This window comes from Vidua chalybeata, chromosome 8, assembly GCF_026979565.1.
Source record: "Vidua chalybeata isolate OUT-0048 chromosome 8, bVidCha1 merged haplotype, whole genome shotgun sequence".
In the NCBI taxonomy this organism is placed as follows: Eukaryota; Metazoa; Chordata; class Aves; order Passeriformes; family Viduidae; genus Vidua; species Vidua chalybeata.
The window spans coordinates 13,038,738-13,058,205 of record NC_071537.1 but is presented as its reverse complement, the minus strand read 5'-3'; the positions used below and the strand labels follow the sequence as shown (position 1 = coordinate 13,058,205).

General features: G+C 46.5%; 2 protein-coding genes across 11 annotated transcripts in view; one reads left to right on the top strand and one right to left on the bottom strand.

Annotated features, from left to right (window-relative positions):
- Positions 1–19,468, top strand: part of MFSD13A (major facilitator superfamily domain containing 13A) — a 31,099-nt gene that overhangs the window by 4,292 nt on the left and 7,339 nt on the right. Inside the window, exons 1-2 of one of the 5 annotated variants that reach the window (XM_053949010.1) lie at positions 13,581–13,643; positions 19,056–19,324. In XM_053949010.1, the coding sequence (XP_053804985.1) occupies positions 19,160–19,324 (165 nt within the window). In that variant the 5' untranslated portion in view covers positions 13,581–13,643; positions 19,056–19,159. Of the gene's footprint in view, positions 1–13,580; positions 13,644–14,953; positions 15,025–17,255; positions 17,278–17,769; positions 17,857–19,055; positions 19,325–19,468 lie in introns of those variants that run through there. The other 4 variants (XM_053949011.1, XM_053949012.1, XM_053949013.1 and 1 more) reach the window with 4 other exon arrangements.
- C8H10orf95 (chromosome 8 C10orf95 homolog) lies at positions 1,308–13,466 on the bottom strand. 6 transcript variants are annotated; one of them, XM_053949018.1, is made up of 4 exons: positions 13,274–13,466; positions 10,529–10,664; positions 4,468–4,638; positions 1,308–2,900 (listed from the first exon to the last, which is right to left on the bottom strand). In XM_053949018.1, the coding sequence occupies exon 4, from the start codon at positions 2,836–2,838 to the stop codon at positions 2,164–2,166; it is 675 nt and encodes a 224-aa protein (XP_053804993.1). In that variant the 5' UTR covers positions 2,839–2,900; positions 4,468–4,638; positions 10,529–10,664; positions 13,274–13,466; the 3' UTR covers positions 1,308–2,163. The 6 variants fall into 6 exon arrangements, with proteins under 6 accessions (XP_053804993.1, XP_053804994.1, XP_053804990.1 ...); XM_053949019.1 differs by having other exon boundaries at positions 4,468–4,623; XM_053949015.1 differs by lacking the exon at positions 4,468–4,638.

The following is a 19,468-nucleotide window of genomic DNA, read 5'->3' as shown; positions in this document are numbered from 1 at the left end:
TCCCCATGGCCTTGGAGATGACCCCAGCAGCAACATATTTAGAGAAAGTATTTGTGTAGGCAAGAGGCTCTGTTTTCACCCATCCATCACATATCTCTGTGAGTGCCTGGCTGTGCCTCTTGAGTTTTGGGGACATTTTCACTTTAACATGGTGTCATGCTGCCACCAGGAACCTAACAGCTGGAGGAATGGCATTTAAGTTATTGTACAATTCCTTGTAATTTTTGTAGCATTTCAATATCACTGTATGGCAAAACCCATGCTTTTTCTTACCTTGCCTAGAAGAGCTCATTTGCACCTCTTCCAGGATCTCACCTAAAGCAGCCCCTGCCCATGGCAGGCAGCATCCAGTTCTGACAGCTCAGCTGTGTCCCACAACAACTCCAGTGGATGGGGAAGGAACTCCTTCCCACATCCCGCTGAGGTGCTGAACCACTGCACAAGGATGCAATGCATGAACTTCGGGTTTACTGCCCAAAGGAGCTGCTGCTGGAAGGACAGGGAGTGCACCACCAATGCACCATTTAACTGCACATCCCTAACTAGGCAGGAGAGCCTGCTCAGCCCAGGAAGAGATTAAAAAAACCTCAATAAAGAAATAACCAACCCAGCAGGAGCTACTGCCTTTTTCCTATACTAGGTAACCAAAACCACAACTGATTAGCCAATAGTCATTAATGGCAGCCTTTTCTAGCCCATTCAGCAAGTCCCACTGCCACTGTTTGCAACACAGCCAAGGAGCACCAGTTTGGTCCAAGGTTTCTACAGCAGTTTTTCTGGTTCAGCCCTCTTGCAGCTTTGTCTGGCAGCAGAGTTAACACATTTCCAAGAAGCTGAATGGGGAAGGGGAAATGCAGACAGTCGCCAAGACATTTTGGCAATTGGTTAAACAAAACCTGTTGCACTAGCAAAAAAAAAAAAAAAATAAATCCACTTGCTCTCAGTTTATAGCAATTCAGAACAACCAAAGGCCTCCAAGTTCACCCTTACAGTCTTTCCTTTGCTATGCAGGTGGATAACATCCCGTTACCTCCCATGTGTGAGGTCAGGGAGAGAATAGGAAACTACAGGGGGACAGAGAAGGTCCCCTGTTTCTCCTGTATGCTCATAAAGTTCCTGCTGGTCCCTAGAGAAGCTGACAGAAAACAAGCTAGGGCAAGGCAGGGTACTGCCAAGTGGGACAAGCCACCACAGCTGGGCATGAACCATAGCAGAAGCCATCCCTAACTTCACAGAAAGGTGCTAGACCTGACTGTAAGTTGTTCACAAAAGAGACTGATGTTAAGTAGTTAAGAATCAGAAATATAATCAATTGCATTTGGGTTTTTTTTATTGTTTATATTCATTTAAAAGGTACAGAAGTTTGCAAGTAAGTCAGACCCAGCCCCTCCCAGCCCTCCAGGCTTCAGCACAGCTCTTCCAGTACAACTACCAAGCTATGGAAGTGCTGTGGTTCATACAACTCCAGTAACCTCACTGGGGAGCCAGCACCTCGAAACAGAGCCAAGTCAGACCCAGAGCAGGGCCTCAACAGGAGCTTCAATAAGGACATGTGGCCAGGAGTACTGAGCACCACATTATCAAGTGTAAGAGGATAGGGACACCAGAGTGTAGGGAAGTGCTGTATACAGGCCTCATGTGGTGATAAAGCACAATGATATGGTCATAAACAGCAGTGACAAGACATGCAGACAATTGTTCTTTAGTGTGGTCAAGAACCCCTGTGTCCTCTGAGACCTGCACTGCCCTCAGCCTGAAGGAAATTCAGCTTTTATCTCTCCAGAAAGAGAGCCAGCTTACAGGCCCTTCCCCTGGACAAGATAGGAAGAGGCCCATTCCTCTGATCAAGGGCTGCAGTTTGGAGATCCCCCACCAGGCTGTGACCAGTCAACCAAACCTGTGGAAATCAAATATTCATTTCAAAACCAGGACCAGTGAGCTGATCCCACAGTAAAGTGCCACGTGGTTTCTTCACAGGATGGGCATTTTGCATCAAAAAGGGTAAATCTGCCACAAGGTTGTGGCAAATGGGGAGCAATTAAAAGAAATCAACAAGAATGGTGGCATCCATTGCTTGTGTTATTTGCCAACCACACCAAAACCAGCTGCCAACTGGCTCCCATGAGGGTGCTGGAGCATCAGTCCATTGGGTATCTGACTACCTCAATGTCTCAGTTTCTTTTTCTTCTTACGGTTCCGGTCCTCACTGCTGTCATCTGCCTCACTGGCACTGGGGGTCACAGCCTGCTGGATGACTTTTTTCTCCACTGCATATTCCTGGTCTTCTATCTTGGGGTCTCCCTTGACCAAGAACTCTCCTTTCCGATAGGATATGGAAACATTGGTCCGAGGGTAGGTGCCATAAACCCTCCGGAGATCATCCTTCACAAATTCTGGGAGGTCTTTCCTTGGCCCAAACACCTTTCCAAGCTTCCCCCATTGAAGCTCCCCTCTCATTGTGAAGCCTTCTGGCCACGTATCTCGATACTGATCTGACCTCTGGCAGGTAGCATAGGGATGGTAGTTTGCATAGGGATTGTAGAGAGGGATAGGGACCATGGGAGGGAAGTGCCAGGTGTGGTATGGATAGATATAGGGATTGGAGGCACTGTAAAGATGATGATATTCCACCTGACCTCCTGCAAAGTCAGGGTAGCTGTTCCGGTCCACCACAAAGGTGATGGGTCGACTGTAGAAGTTGTGCATGTGGATGGGAGGGAACATCACAGATCTGGACATGTCTTCTGCTCTCCCAGGCCGCAGAGGTGGGTATGCGTAGGCAGAAGGCGAGATCATGGCTGGGTAATATTCCCGTGGCACAAAGCTGGATTGGTACATTGTACAAGAGCCTGGGGTTTTACACAGGGGGCACTTCTGGAGCAGTTGCTAAGTCTCAAAAGCTGTGAGGACAGAAGGGGAAGAGAATAAATTTATATTGGTTATATACATTTCAGGGTGAATAAGGAGATACACTTAATACTGTAAGCATACCAACTAATTAATAATTGATACAAGAAGCTCCCCACAGCTTGCAGGGCCAGTAACCTACCAAGAACAAGTGAACCACATTGCCAGTGACTGCCAAGTTAGCTCTTCTGCAAGACATCATTTAACCCATACATCTCCGAGTTGCAAAGATGAGAACAAGCTGACAAAGACCACTGAGGGCAGAAAAGTCAACCTCATATCCTCATGACTTGTGTCTGCAGTACTGGGAGGCAGCAAGAAGCTGAAGGCCCTTGAGTAGGCATGAAAATGGGGAAGGCAGGCACAAGGGAAAGAAACAAAGCAAGCAGGCAAAGAAAGGAAAGAGGCAGCAGAGCCCAACCCTGCTGCAGTCATGTCAACTGCCATCCTGCCCAGACAAGGAAATCTTAAACAAACAAAAAGATCTTCAGCTGTCCTTGACTCTCTCCTCATCCTCCCAAAGCCCTGCTGTTACTCTGATAAGCAAACATGAGCTGTACCTTTTGTTTATTTCTAGAGCAAAATCCAGGCACATCTACACTTCCTCTGATGAGTTCCCATGTACAGGTTTCTCTTTTTGGTCTCACTAATTACCATTCACGTTTAAGTGTGCATTTACCTTGAGCAGTGCTGACCTACAGCTGAATTTTCTCCTAGCCTGCCCTTGCCAGATATCCAAGCACCCTCCAGGGCACGAAGCAATGTCCTCCTATGACTCATTATCCTCTCCCCTAGGGCCAGAAAGGAAACTGTATACAACATAGCGTGTTTTTGTTTTTTTTTTTTAAGTTTGCTATCAGAGACAGGAAAAGACCATGCATAGAACTAAAGGCAGCAAACTGGATTTTTTTTTTTTCCACGGAGTTCAAATCCTGTGGGCTCTTCTTGTCTTAACTAGAGTTGCCTCTCCCACAGGTGTTAACAAAGAAAGAGAGATGAAAGTTCAGCTGTCACCTGAGAGTTGCCTGACACAACCAATGCTGGGTACTGCAAAATGCGGGTTTTTCTTTTTAGCTAGCACAAAGTTTCTCCTTTTCCTAGAGGTTCATAATGTACACTAACTACCTCAAGCCTACTTTCACTATGGGTTCAGGGCTAGAAGCCTTTATCCTGCACAGGGAACAGCACTGGAGTATTCAGTCAAGACCAGGCAGCACCCTTAAACAAGACTTGCAGCCTTGGAGACAAAGCCCATCACAACCATCACCCCCCTCAGACAGGAGGAAATTAAACAAAGTTCACAATCTACTTGCCTAAATTGCTCAGAATGACCACAAACATCCAAAGGAGTGTTATATATCAATGGCAGCATGAGGTGGGCACATGGAATAAATGGTCTCATCTTGAAAACCAGTCTCAGCATCTCTTTAAAGAGCTCATCCATGCATCCCTATTGAGATCCACACTTCTGTGAAGTGCTTGTATTTCAGAGAAAGTGGTCTGCACAGAGAGTGTGCAGCTATTGCATCCATCATATGAAACAAAGCAAGCCCAGCTTACGCTCCTTCTGCTGGGTCGGTGCGCGGCTCCAAGCCAGTTAAGGACAACCTTGGAGAAGGTGTTCACATCTAGTTGATGACCAGCTCTTGCTCAAAAGCTTCGGTAGCACCCTGCATCTTGGCTGTCAGCATCATTGCTCCCAGGTCTTCCGGGCAGCTGCAAGGAGAAGGACTGACAGGCCATCTAAATCACTGGGGGTTTATCACAAGGCAGCCTGAGCACAGCTACGAATTGTTTTGATTTTACACTGAAGGAAGATAAGTGGAACAAGCTGGTGGCTCAGCTAGGCAGGATGACCCACAAGAGGAAGTAAACTGAACAGATAAGAAGGGGGAACAAGATGAGGATTAAGCAGGGCTAGAAGCGCTTCAGGGCAGCATTATCACATGCCCTACCACAGAAGCAAATACATTTCCCTGGAAGCACATCACCCAGGAGGAGTGTGTTGACAGCCTACACAAGATTTCACAGCCCCAGAGGAAGTTTGCAAACCTGTCAGGGCAAGCCTTGACTGGGTGGCCTCTGCCAGGCTCCACTGCACAGCTGCCTGGTGCTGCCCTGTCCCTGCCTGCTCCCAAGCACAGAGCTCTCAGACTGCCCAGACACAGCCTTACCTGCAGAGGCACCGAGCCCCAGCTCCTGGCTTGCACAGCCCAGCGCTGCTCTGAATGCTTGGGTGTGTTGCAACAAGGTTTTGATATGCAGGAGGCACAATGCTCCTGCAGAGCTGCACCCTGATGCTCCCAGGGGCTGACAGTGCAGTTTACCCCACCATTACACAATTGCCTGTTGTTCATACTAACCTTCAGGCTGAGCTACGGCATGAAAAATCCATGTGTATAGCAGAAGAGAGCTTTGAGAACACCAGTACCAGCTTGCCCGACTCTGTCCCTCACTTACCAGGAAGTAAAAGCAGACACTGCTTCAGGGAAAACAGGGTTTGCCCAGAAGGTGATCATTTGTCAGGCCATCTGATGGCTGGACGGCATCAAAAGCCAGATGCTTAAGAAAACCAACTCCAAACACCAACATCAAGTGGTAGCACTTGAGGAAGGAGTCCAATCCCCAGTTTCTTCTCCCCTTCCTCTTCCCAAGGAAACCTTATAGCACCTTCTAGTACCTAAAGGGGGTCTCCAAGAAGGCTGGCAAGGGAATTTTCACAAGGGCAAGCAGTGATAGGACAAGGGGGAATAGTTTTAAACTAATGGAGTGAATTCAAATTGAATATTAGAAATTAAAATTCTTTATTGTGAGAGTGGTGAGACACCAGAGCAGGATGCCCAGAGAAGCTATGTATGTCCAATCCCTAGAAGCATTCCAGGTGAGACTTGATGGGGCTCTGAGAGCTCTAGTCTAGTGGAAGGTACCCCTGCCCATGGCAGAGAAGTTAGAATTGGATGATCTTTAAGTCCTTTCCAACTCAAACCATACTATGATCCACCTGCTTCTACTTCTCTTGTTTCTCCAGTACCAGCAGCCAGAGGCTGGCCTGGTCTTGGAAGTAAATATCTGACAGCCTCCAACTCTTCAGGAGCAACTACAGAACCAGAAAGGGAGAGGGGATTCTAGCTGATCTGTTTCTTCCAACTACCATCCTCCTTTACTCCACTTTCAAGCTCTCTTATACCCTGGGGGGAAAAAAATTAAAAAAAAAAAAAATCACCACATCTGTTGCCCAGCGCTTGAATGCTCTGAGCAGGAACAGGCAAAATCTGAGCTGAACTCTGCTAAATACTTGCCTGGTCCTGAGAGTCACTGACATCCATCAATGCATGCCAGGTATTGGTGGCACAGATGAAAACCTGGATGAGCAGACAGCAGAATGTGCCTGGGAGCCAAGCCTGCCCATGCCAGGGCACTGGGAACAGTGGTTGGCAGCAGGGAACGACAAGAGGCCAACACAGTAAGAAAGGTCACAGCAAGAGACAAGGCAGCCTCTCCTTTTAAGCCTCTCCAGCAGTTTTGACCTTGCTGGAAAAGGGTTCAGATCCCACTTGGCTGGTGCTGAATGAGACACTAGGCACTATAAAAAGGAGAGAAAACTCCAAAGATGGTCACAGAAAACTAACATAAGATTGTCATCTCTTCTTGGTGAGAACATGATACTGCAGACTATTCCCAGGCTTGCCAGAGCTGACTCCAGCAATTCCCTTACCCACTGCCCCAGTCATATGGCAGGGCTTTTCCCTCCTCAAACACCTTGGTGGAGGTTGAGGGGACTGACACCACAGCTCCCAAAAAAGGCCTGCCAAGCAAAGCGTGCTTGACACCAGTTGCCCCACATAGAGTTGCTATGGAGCAACTAAGCAATGTTTGCAATAAGTAACTAGAGAGGACATTTGATAAGAGGAGCTTTTGTTTCAGTCCTCTCAGTTACTACAGGTGATGAAACCACCACTAGTTAAAACAGAAATGCCCAAGTCTGGTAGGGCTTTCCTAGTATCTAAAGCAGCAGAAATTACCTGCTAAAAATACAGAAGACCATACAGATGGTTTTTCTGAACATCTCAGGACAGTAGAGCTTTACTACCACCTCAGCTAGCTTTGAATTTGGTAAGCTTTCTTTTTAGGTATTTGTGGAACACAAGAGACCACTGTGAGCTACAGAAAACAGAGGAAAGTAAATATTCAATTCCATGCCAGACCTCACATTTTGTAAGAGAGATATTGAAGTGAGCCTGACTGTATCATGGGCAGTACCAACATGCAGGTGTGCCACAATACCCAACATGTGAAACTTCATACAAGTTTCTTACACGTCTGCAGAGACTGGTTTCACCAAGTCGTCTTTCCAGCAGAAGCAGAGTCCCCAGGTCAGGCTAGCAGTTTGGATGGGTTTAGATACTGCCTCAGGGAATCTGCTGTAAGCCAACACAACTGTAGAGACACTGGGCCCATGGGAGAGGACATGACTAATTTACTGTAACTCTCAACCAAGACTATTCTTGCCTCATTCCAGAGCCCTGTGATCAGCTCGCAAATGAAGATACCATTAAGTTACCCTTTCCTCTGTTCCAGCACTCAAGCTTTCAGACTATTCTTTCTAGCTTTTTTCCTGACCTCCTCCTCTCCCCACCCCTCAAAAAGCCACAGATCTCCTGCCATTGCTCTGTAACAACTCCCAAGGGTATAGGGATGAATACTGCAAAAGCACCAATTTTCCCCAGCCAAGAGGATGAAGAAGTTATGAATTATTTCCAGTTAGTCTCCCCATTTTGAGCAGAGTCTGCAAAATTGTAGCCACCTGACAAAGCTTTGGTAAAGACTTAAAAAAAAAAAAAAAAACTCCAAAACTCCAAGGACTGCTTAAAGTGAGAGGTTAAAACTGAATGTTTTTAGTCATCCAAGGTTTGTCTTCCATCAGCCTAGTATCAGTCCCACACACTTACCCAGCATCCTGGTAGCTGGAGATAGTGCGTGGGAGAAGATAAAGACAAAGCAGTTTCATATTTTCCTCGTCACTTCTATCCCTTTATTGCCAACTTAAGGTCATGCTTGGTTTGAAGTCTTTTCAGTAAAACTCATCCAGGAGAAGACTCACAAGTACTTCTTGGGGAGGTGGGAAAGCAGTACAAAAAGCCACACAATAACTTTGATCCTCCACCAGCAGTACTGATCCTTAGGACACAGGCACTTAGCTGCCTTCCCAAAAGGGACACTTTCTCTTAGCCAGACATGCCTGGCAACAACACAGGAATTAAAGGAAAATGTAATAGCTCATTAAAAGCTGGGCCTTTTCAGGCCTTAGTTTTTATGCAGAGGACCAGATTCCCATGCTAGTGCTGCTAAATAATGGAAAACCTTGAATTTTGAACACAAACCCACTCACCCCCCAAACATAAAATATCACTACATTTTGCTACACTCTCCAAGAGAAAACCATACTGCCCCAGCAAAGTACTCCAAGAAGTGTTAAATACTTGCACAAGGGGTTACTGCATCACACCTAGTTCAAGGTACCAGCAGACAGCAGTGATTAACAGGAATACAAATCAATGCTGTAGAGAATAAGCCTCCTCACATCACAAATCCAGTCTGAGGAGCTCCCCCAGCAGTGCTGGGACTCTGACCCTGTTTCCCCTCACCCCACAGGAGGGACCTTTCTATCAGGAATTACTTCACTGCCCAAATTCTTACAGCAGCCCAAGCCAACTGGAAGAATACCACAAGCACAGCTGATATAAGAGCTCCATGAACAATCCCTTCAGCTCAGCCAAGGGGGAAAATTTAACTTCTGAAGCCAGAAGACACCAGTCTTACCCTGCTGTTACTAGTGCACCATGAAGAAAAGAGCTCCAGCTGGCATTGGTAACTCTGGAAATAGCAGCTAATGCCTATTACAGCCAGTCTCTCCTTATAGAGGCCCTTTGAAAAGGGAGTAGATCCATTTCAGCTATTCAAAGCAACATTCCCAGAAAGCACTGAAGTCTTGTGTGGGTCTGGCATTTGTTTCTAGGGTCTGCACAAAGGCCAGACTTTGTATGAAATCAAAACATCAGAAAAAGGCCAAGTCATTGCAGAGCAAGTCTTTACTTGACAGCTGTTATCCAAAAACCACCTCCCTACATAACTCTGCTCAAATAGCAGTCAAAATGCAACTCAGTGGTGAGAGAGAGGTTTAGAGCAGCCACTCCTACACTGCCTGCAGCTGCTGGATAACACAGCAGCTCTGGAACAGCTGTGCCACCAAGAATAAAACATGATGTGTGTTACCATAGGGTGACTGCATCAGCAGGCAAGGCTCTAGAAAACATCCCTGCTTGCTGCCAAGGTGATGCTGATACCTGGGTATGCATCTGCTGCACCCACCAGAGGATACATTTTGGATATACTCCACAGTTTCTCTTTTTCTGACATGTTCTCCTTTTGGCTTAGCCTAACTTCTTCTGTGTTTTTAAAGCTTCCACCACCACCATTCTCATCTTCCCAGTAACCACTGCAGGCACCCTTTACATCAGATGTCTTCTTCACCTGAGGTTCAAATCTGTGTCCCATGTCTCAGTATCCCAGCTACCATGTTTTTCCTCATTTAAACCCTTTCCCAGATGCAGCTCTGTATCTAGACACTATTATTTTTTTTCTTTAGTTGAGCATATTTTAATGTGTATTTCATAGCATTCAGTCCTAAGGATCCCCTCCATGTTAAAACACAGCCTGCACAGACCTGCTCCTCCACTCACTCAAGAGCTCATCTGATACCCATCATCTCCATCCACACACGTTCTTCAAAGATCTCAGTATGAGTTAGCTCAAGCTTCCAAATTAGGAGGTCCTAGTTGAGCCCCCAGCTGTGACTTCTGCCCAGCTATTCCCCTTCATATTACAGTGTTGAGAGAAAAGACTCAGGGCACTAATTATATCAAGCACACCAGTAAGTCAACTAAATGATCAATAACCTCGTTAATGCACCAGTAGCATCTCATGGGTATTTATATCACTTTGCACACAGCTATGAAGCTACTAATCAAGTCTTATGAACCACACATGATGCTGTTGAATCACCCTTTCCTCCCACACCACTTAGCACTAGGATGCACATCTACCCCACTTTGCTCTGCCCTCCCACAACAATTCTTTCCAGCATACACCTGATGTAGAGTCCAGCAGGTTGTTCAAGGAGCATCACTTCAGCATTCCTATGAGCTTGGGTCCTCAGGCTTCACTATCATCCAGATACCTGCAGTCCTTCAGTCAGCTGATCACACCTTTATCTCATTTTATACGTTTTCTTATTCCAGGATCCACTTTTTCTGCCACATTCATGCTTCCCATACCTCAGTCTCCTCCCAAACAGCCAGTCCACCCAGATTATTTCTTCCTCAGTTTTGCACATCCATAATTAAGCCTGAAAATTCTGATATTGTTACCTTGGTAATCTCAGCCTTACATGGTATTACTGATATGGTGCAGGTGGCCTTGAAAGGTTTTACCCTGCAAGAGCTGCTTCAGACATGTCATAATTATCTGGTTTCCTCCTGGTTATATATTGTTTACTTTACACACTCCAAGACAAATCATTCAATTCCAGCCTTAACTCCCATGCCCAGCTCCAGTTACCTACCAGCACTTTCTTATCTTACAAAGACAGTTTGCATAACAGAGCAACGTGTTTTGTACTTCCACAGCATCCTACTCTCACAGCTGCTTGGTTACAAGTCTTTGTCCTTGAAGTGCTCTTGGGAGAGTCTCCTGATATCCTGCAAAGGAGTTAACAGATCACACAGCCTGGTTCTCCAGAGAGAGGTTATGCCCACAGTGGATTTCCTCTGTTGACAAACACCAGTGTCACAGAAAACTATTTGCATTTTAGCTCTTTGTTCTTTAAATAGATCCTATTTAGAGCTTACATCCTATTCCCACGTATCCTGCACTGAGGATGGCTATGAAGAAGTGCAGAAGGTGTATTCTTGTGCACTATGTCTTCCCAGAGTGTTAACCCCTAAACAGTAGGACAGAGCAGGAAAGATTATCCACTCTTTGAGGCTGTATTATATACAACATACCCCTCTGGCATATAAGGGGGTTTTCTGTTACAACAGCAACACACACTGCATTTCTAGTGTAAGTTCAAACATCCGAGCTAGAATTACCCATGGGAATACTACTCTTATTGCATCCCCAAGGCAGACAGCTGCAGCATGTGCTGATCTACAACTTGGTTATAACTTAAAAAAAAAAACAACCAACTACCTTCTGTTATGGTCTTTAGACAATATAGAACATAGCTTACAAATAATATTGATTTTTAAAAATAGGAATCAAAAGAAAAGCTTGTGTTTCCAGGAATACAATCACTCAAAGGCCTTTCTGTGTCATTTTTTCCAAATTAAAGTGTTTAAAGCCTCTCATCACACAACAATAACAACTTACATTAGTATCTTTCACAAGCAGGTGGTGCTAGGAATATTACAGAGTAGAGCACTGGCATGAGTCAATACTGCAACCAAGTTATACTACTGTACATGGACTGGCAGCCACATGATCAAACAGCAGATATGAAAAGGGCACCACCTCCAAAGGGATTTATGTTTTTAAGAAGCCAGGCAAAATACAGAACACCTCAGTCATACACTGCTCTGCTACTGCAAACATTTAAGGTAGTGCATAAATGCAGAAACATTGCAAAACAGCCCAGTCTATAAGTGCAGAACACAGAGAAAGATTTGCTTGGCACACATATACTCACATGTGGAGAAAAGACAACCAGGAGAATGCCTTCACTTACCCAAGGAACAGTAGGCTACACAACCTAATCCTAAGAAAGCAGGTTACTTTCCACAGGATCTTTTTCACTGAAGTACCTTAGGGACACAGATGCCCTAAAATACCACATTAGACCTAATGGAAGTTTTTCCTGTGGTAACTAAGGCACCAAAACTTGCCTGAACGTGCCCTTATACCTTAAGATGGCAACAGGAGGCTCATTCCTTCAGCAATTACATTACATGCCCAGACAGGGAAAAGGACACAGGTAAATAAGCAGCTAAAATCAGCACATAAAGCCAGCACTGAAAAACCTCCAAACTTACCAAAACTTCAGGTTCTTTCTCAAGTCAGCAAAACTTAAAGAACTGTAACCTTCAAAGTAACAGACTAACATAGAAAAGAACCCCCCACCAAACACAACAGAAACAAACCCTTTCTCTTAGTGCCACTTCCCCCAAGCTTCCTACTCACACTCAGCCATAACTAAGCTGGTATTTGTACTCACAGCTCATCCAGATAGTAATTAAGTAAGAAGCCGTATCAGTGGCTCCCATCAGCACTACCTTATTGTAAGCACCTGCACTGTGGTGCAGACAGAAATCTCCACAGGAGTTTTAAATGGGTGACTCCTTCTGCAAGGTCAGCTCATCATCACCCAGCACAATGGCAGCAGTAGTGCAGCTCCTTTGGGTTGCTTACTGATTCAGTGATCTTAGAGGTCTTTTCCAAACTAAATGATTCTTTGATTAGTGCCTTATGCCTTGCTCTGCTGCAGGTGATCTCAATAGCTGAAGCTAAATACCTACAAATCACTCTTTAATTACATACCATGTTGATTACAATTAGTTGTCTGACTTCTAGGAATTTTTAAAAATGACCTGCTTAAGAAGCTCCTAGTAAGTCTAATGTGCAAAAACATTGGAAAGTAATAGGCTGCAATAATACCTTTCTGTACACAGCAATTGGCTTTTGCCTCAATTTTTCGTGGTGAAATTTCCCCTGGTGAAATTTGAGAATAGCTTAATGGAAGCAGCTGTTGCAGTAAGAGACGGAAGGTGATGCATACGCTGAACATAGGAGTTGCTTCTTTGAGAGAAAGGGCCACAGAGAGATCTTAAATTATAATGGACAATGATAGTCCCTATTTTCTGAAATACACAGGATGAATGGAAATTAATTTTGTGGGAGAGAAATGTCTGTGATTACTAAGACCGGAGACAGGATATTTGCTGGATTACTACCACACCTGCCCAAGCAGCTATGTATATATTTTTGTTTCTGCTAAGTCATTGTGCAGCTTGGTACATGCTCTTTGGGGAAGAGGAGGCTCAGGGGGGACCTCACTGCTTTTTACAAACCCTGAAGAAGGTTGTGATGAGGTGGAGGCCAGTCTCTACTACCGTGCCTACTGTGAGGGGGACAGAGGAAATGACCTCAAGCCGGAACAGTGGAGATTCAGATTAAATACCAGATTTTTTTTTTTCCGCTGTTCAAGTGATCAGGCATTGGAATTGGTTGCCCAGGTGGTGGAGGGGCCATCCCTGGAGGTTTTCAAGTGGCCTCTGGAAATGGCACTGGGTGATATGGTTTAGTGGCTTACAGGTAACAATGGTGGCGCTGGGCTGGCGGGTGGGCTGGATAGACTTGAAGATCTTGTGGGATATTGATGATTCCACGATGATTCTACGCTTCCCTGACTCCAAGCGCTGGCGTCCCGGCCAGGCCGCGTTTCCATGGCGACGGGCGGACGGACCGTAGAGGTGGCGCCGCACCAGAGAGGCTCGTGCGGGTGGGGGCGGGGATATGCAAATAAGGGAGCCGAGTGACCTCGCACGCGATGGCTGCCGGGAGATGCCGGCGGCTTCACTTGCCAGAACGCAAAATGGCCGCCGGGCGGGGCTGGGGGGCGCGCACGCGCGGCCGCACCGTGCGACAGCGGAGCGGCGGGGGAGCGCCGGTACCGGACGCAGGTAGGAGGCGCCGAGGCAGCGGGCGGGCATCTCTCCCGCCTTATCGCTGGCCCCGGCCTGTCTCTCTGCCTATAGTGTGGTAGGGTGGCGGACCCCTCGTCCGCTCAGTAAGGTGCTTCGGGTAGGGTGGGAGAGACACAACCCCCGGGGGGGCGTCTCTGTAGGGGGTGCCCCCTTCCCTGCAGTGGTAGAGCCCTGGTGGATATTCCCTGTGTTATCGTGGATGATCCCACTTTGGGCCGGGGGGTGCCGTCGCTCCTTGGTCTCAGTGCCCATGGGCAGGGGGCTCAGTCCTGGAGCCGGTGGGGTCTGCCTCCCGGCAAGGCGAGGCGGCTCTGGCATTGCCCTCTTCTCCCGGAGTGTGCCGCGGGTCTCTGGTGTCCCTGTTACGCCTTTCCCTCACCTGGCAGGCTTCAACCCACTGCCACGGAGCCTGTGGGAGAGCCCACCGCGGAAGGATGGCAGTGCCTCTGGAGAGCTCCTCAGGGAAGGATGGCAGTGCCTCTGGAGAGCTCCTCAGGGAAGGATGGCAGTGCCTCTGGAGAGCTCCTCAAGGAAGGGTACAAAGCCTCTGTGTGGCCACCCCTTCCTCTACCAGGGTTGCCAGGCCTCCCCTCAGCATGGAGGGTCCCTGTGGATGGGGCACAGGGGATGGCAGCGCTACTCGGGCACGTCCAAAGTCACGGTGTCCCCATGGCCAGCCTGACTCCGCAGGCATCGCCTGGCTCCCTGTGCTCCTGTCGTGCAGGGGCTGCAGTTGGTGACCCACTCAGTGGTGTGTGGCCCTGCGGCTGCAGCTGGGGCCCTGCGGAGGCACGGTGGCTTTGGGAGGTTTGCGTAGGTGACAGACTCCCTGTTCCAGGGAAGCTGTGTAGCAGAAACTCCTGGTGGCTGTACTTGGCAGAGTGGTGAAAGTTGCTTCTCACCTGAAGTTTCCTGTTAAGTCTTAACAAAGAACAGGCAGAATGTGTGCAGTAATCCCCTCTTGTAGCTCCTTTGAAGCAAATCTTGGGGTTTGTTTTCAGTGATGATTTCAAATTTACTTCTAGTTTTGTAATTTGAGGCCAGAGTTACCTGGCATTGGTTCCCATCCTAGTGCTGTGAGGTCCATTACAGGATTAGAGCTTATATTAACAGCAAATGATCAGGAACAAGTTTTTAAATACATTTAACACACTTCCTTTACACTGTAAAACGAGTTCTTTAGACACGGGATGTTGTGTGTTGTTAAGGTGAAAGCCACGGCAAGTTCCAAGGCTATGAGAACTGCCCAGTTATCTCTATATTGACAAACCTTGTGTTTTTATTAGGGAATGAGATCTGATTGAACAAGATTGCTCAGCTGGAGCACAGCTCCATGGAAGCTACCAGCTGGTTCAAGGTATTAATTGTCTGTGTGGCAGTTGTGTTGGCGTGTATGAACTCAGCAGGGGTTTTGGAAGGACATGATTGCTTGTAATAAGAAGGGTATTACTTAACCTCATGATGCACCGTCATCAGTGATTGTTGAATTGGTAAACAGTACTGGGAAATGCCCTCATGACCTCTTTCAGTCATGTTTCCATGCCTGATCCAGGTGGTTTCAAAGTTTTCTTTTCTTCACCCATCAGATACAAGGCTGCTGAGAGCCTGCTTTGGGGTGTTTGTTCACATTTCACACAGGACTGTGTTTAATGTTCCCTCAAGAGTCCTTGTTACTAAGGGATTATCCGAGGGTGTTAGGAGGGTTTCAGGAGAGGTATGGAGTGGAGAAACTGAGAGCCTTGGAGTTACATTCATCTCTAAAAGGGTGCACAAGATCAAAGTTTTGTCAGAGGAGCTTAAATTTTGTGAAGTGTGTATCACACAGCTTCCCTGTGCGTGGGGCCGGACCACCAGCAGCCCGGTCCAGACAAATGTCTATAAATAGGGTTTTGTCTCAGGTGGTTTTTCCAGCTGCTGTGTGGATTTATTGTATGGCAGTTGCAGACATACACAGCTGGCTTAGTAAGCCCCTCAAAACCCAGAATATGCAGCAGAGGCAGTGTAGTGGCAGCTCAAGCAAGCACAGACATATCCTGAAGTATTATTTGGGATTCCAGCCTGCATTACCCACACAGGGGAGAATGAATATGAGAGTCATCCCAATACTGCAGTCAGGTCTGCAGATGGCTGTTTTAGGTTGCTGTGTGGCAGCTTCAGCACATAAAAATCATCTGGCCCTGCTTAAAAGGCTGGCTTGAGCCAAGATTCATATGTATGGCTCTGCTGCTGGCTCAGTGCAAGTGGCTTCAGCTGTGGAAGGCTGGAGCTCAGCCCTGTTGTAAGGCCAAAGCATTGCCGAATCACCACGGGACACGAGGACTCGTGCATCCAGCTGTGAGCTGGCTAGGAACTTAGAGCACATGTGTGAGCCCCAAGCTGTGGTGTGTTCCAGACACAGCTGTATGCCAGCACTCTCAAACAAAAGCAGTGCTTTCCTGGTAGCCAGTATTCCAACATCCTCCTCAGGAAGATAAGATCTGTGGACGTCACTGGCAGGAGCCAGATGTCAAATGCGGAGGAGGAAGTTTCTCAAATAAAGACTTGTTGCTTTTTAATTTATGAGCTTGTTGCTTTATGACTGTGTTAGAGGTTCAGCATGAATGAATGATAGCTATTCCCTCCTGCAGCTCCTTTCCCATTACTTCTTACAGCCTCATGTTGAAAAGTTCTGATATACTCCATGAATAATTCTCCATCCCAAGGAAAAGGTTATGAAAATACCAGTGTGGCAGTAACACAGTGCTTTGGGTGTAGAAGTGAAATCTGCTTTTTGCAGACAACTGTGATTTGTTTCTTTTTAACTGCACATTTGCGGATGAGGAGGGAAAAAATATCTATCAAATGACCTAATGACTATCCTAGCAAAAGTGACATCACATGCAAATATCAGCTGGCTGGAGAGGTTGCACATCTGTGAGGGAGTGATGAGGGAGCAGAAAGAAAGGAAGTGGAACTTCGCCCTCTTTGAACAGTGCTGTAGCATTTATATGACAAAATGAGGTGTCTTGAAATTTAAACAGCTGTGGTTTGTGCAACATGTGTTCAGTGAAGCACTTTTTGGATGGGGACAGCATAAAGAGCAGCACTAAGACCAAGGCTTGAGCGGGCTCTGCTTTCACACAAGTTTTGGATAGCAAAGGCAAGCTTAGGATAAGAATCACCCTCATAGTAGGTCACACTGTTGGTCTGTCTCTCCCCATATCCTGCCCCAAGGTGGCAGCAGGAGATGCTGTTTAGGGGGAGAGCACATGAGTCTGGGCACCATTTGTGACCTTTCCACTTGTCCACCCCCAGCCTGCATAGCTGTCTTGGGGCAGTTAGAGGGGATTTCCCTGCCTTGTTCCCTTTAGTAGCTGTTTGTGTACAGCTGTTTTCTGTGAATTTGTCTAATCCTTTGAAGCTGCTGCCCAGCTCTCTAATATCCTTTGGTAGCGAATGTCAGGTGTTTTACTACCTGACAGATAAAGAAATATTTTTGTGTGCTTTAAGCTGACTTCCTGCTAGTTACAGTGAGTGTTTCCAATTCTTGTGTCCTGACAGTTCCATGAAGGGGCACAGAACTCTGGTGTCTTCATCTGCTCTTCAGTCAGTCCTCCACGGAAGGCTTTTGGTGAGAGAGGACTTACCTCTGGGATAGTTGCCTTAACTCTCCCTTCTTCTTAACCTTTGTCTTTATGCATCAGGACTCCTTTCCAATTCTTGACCATACAAAATGAAATTTTCCCTTGAGGCTTGTCTGTCTTTAATTATGTCTATAAAGGTTCATTGTCTGGCTGAATTCTCTTCCAAGCAGTGTCTTCCTTTTTTCTGGCCATGGGTTTTGGCCTGGCAGGGATGCAGAATGGTGTCTGAGCTCCGCAAGGGCTCTGCAGTTGGATCCAGTTGAGGTCTAGTGCTTTGGCTGGGAGTGGAACGGAGGTGCAGTTTCAATCTAGTGATGTAATTGATTGGAACAAATGCCGTTCCTGCTCCTTCTGAACTAGTTATGAGGAATTCCTTGGCCTAGGCAGAGCAGATGGTTATTTTTGCTTTTCTAATCTTGCCTAGAAGTGGTCAGACTCATGGCTTCAGGGAAATGCTGAATGGGACTGGCCTTTCATCAGATTTCATACCCAGACATTTATTCTTCTGCTCTATTTCCTGCTTGGACTTGCTGCAGCTGGTGTTGCAAGCCCAAGAGGATGGTGTGGTGCGTAGGTTCCTATTTCTTATGTGTTCTCTCTTATCCCACATTGCAAAGCCCCCATGATGTATCTGAGTTGGTTGAATGCAGACCCTGGAGGGCTGAAACAGGAGTGGCACACAGCCCTTTATCTTGCTTTTGACATTGCCAAGATGACAACCTTGTTGTCACCCTTCATGTGTATGTGCTGTGAACAGGGCTTCTCATGATGGCATGGGCTGGAGGAGCTGACTTGTACTGATTTAAGAAACCTTTATGTCTCACATAAGTGCTTTGTGTTTTGCCTTGGGTCTGTAGCAACTGACGTGTGAGAGAGAGCTCAGCCTGAAAAGCACAAGAGAACATTTCTGGCCCCTGCTCCTGGCCATGAGCTCCAGTCAGTGCAGGTGTGAGGAGTCCTCCTCTCACACTCAGCCCCTTGTGAACATACAGTGGCTTGTTCTGGTCTAAGGCTGCTGTGTCCACGTGTTTTATTTATGTGTATATTGCTGTCCAGCCAAAGCATCTTTAACCCTTAACCCTTACGGTCCTAAGAGTTTGGCCACTCCAAGGCAAGCTGGACAACTGCTAAGGCACTTCTGGTCACTTTTATTGTATGATGACAGCGTGCCTGCTGCAGTTGTGTTCTGGTCGTGTCTCTTCATACCACAAAGCAGCAGCACTGCTCACCATAAATAACTCCTGTCTGAGCCAGTCCAGGTGCAGTAAGATATGTCTGCCTGGGGAAAGCATTGTGCACATGTGAGGTTACATCACAGCTCTTGTCATTTTTATTTGGGTAAAAATTTGCATTAGTACCTAAAAATACCAGTGACTAGGTGTGATTTCTGAAGGCTGCTTTGTTGTTTGCAGCTATCTAGCTTGATTCTTCCTGTGACCTTGCCTTTAAAGAGCTGGATTAATTGTCTGCTTGCTGGATAACAAAGAACATTACAGGGTAAAGGACAGGTCAGACTGCTCAGGAGGAGGCAGTCATATCCTCAGGAGCCCATGGCCTGGCTTCAGCTTAATGAAACAGCTTTAGTGCAGCAGACAGTTTTTAGTCTCTTAAATCCCCTCCAATCCACTTTGTAGCAGCTCTTCAAAATAATATGAATTCTGATTGCTGTATGCAAAGATTTACCAATTAACTTGATTCATCTTTTACTTAATTTAAGAAAACAAATCTGTTTTCATTTATTTTATTTATTTTTTCTCTTCTGCAGGAGCAAAAATGGATTGGCCCCAACAAAGATGTAGTAGGTGTTGGGAGAAGACTTCTCACCTGAAATGGAGGTGATCGAAGGAGCTGAACACTGACTGCACCACCATGGGGCTGCGACTGCTGGCTTGTCTTTTCCATTTGCCCACTGCAGTGATCTATGGCTCTCTGTCGCTCTTTGTTTCCATTTTGCACAACGTGTTCCTCCTGTACTACGTGGACACCTTCGTCTCTGTTTACAAGATTGATAAACTGTCCTTTTGGATAGGAGAGGTTAGTTTTTTTTCCATCGGCTTCTGCACTCTTTAAGTAGGAAATTCTGAAACCAAGACTGCTCTTTGCTAGAAATGTGAAAACTGTTAGTTATAACAGCAGTGTTCCCTTTTGGAGAGGGAGCAAGGGAGCCTTCCAAGTGCT

What these genes read in the sequence shown, in the direction of transcription:
- C8H10orf95 (XM_053949018.1), bottom strand. Translation starts at nt 2,838, where the DNA reads ATGTACCAATCCAGCTTTGTGCCACGGGAATATTACCCAGCCATGATC.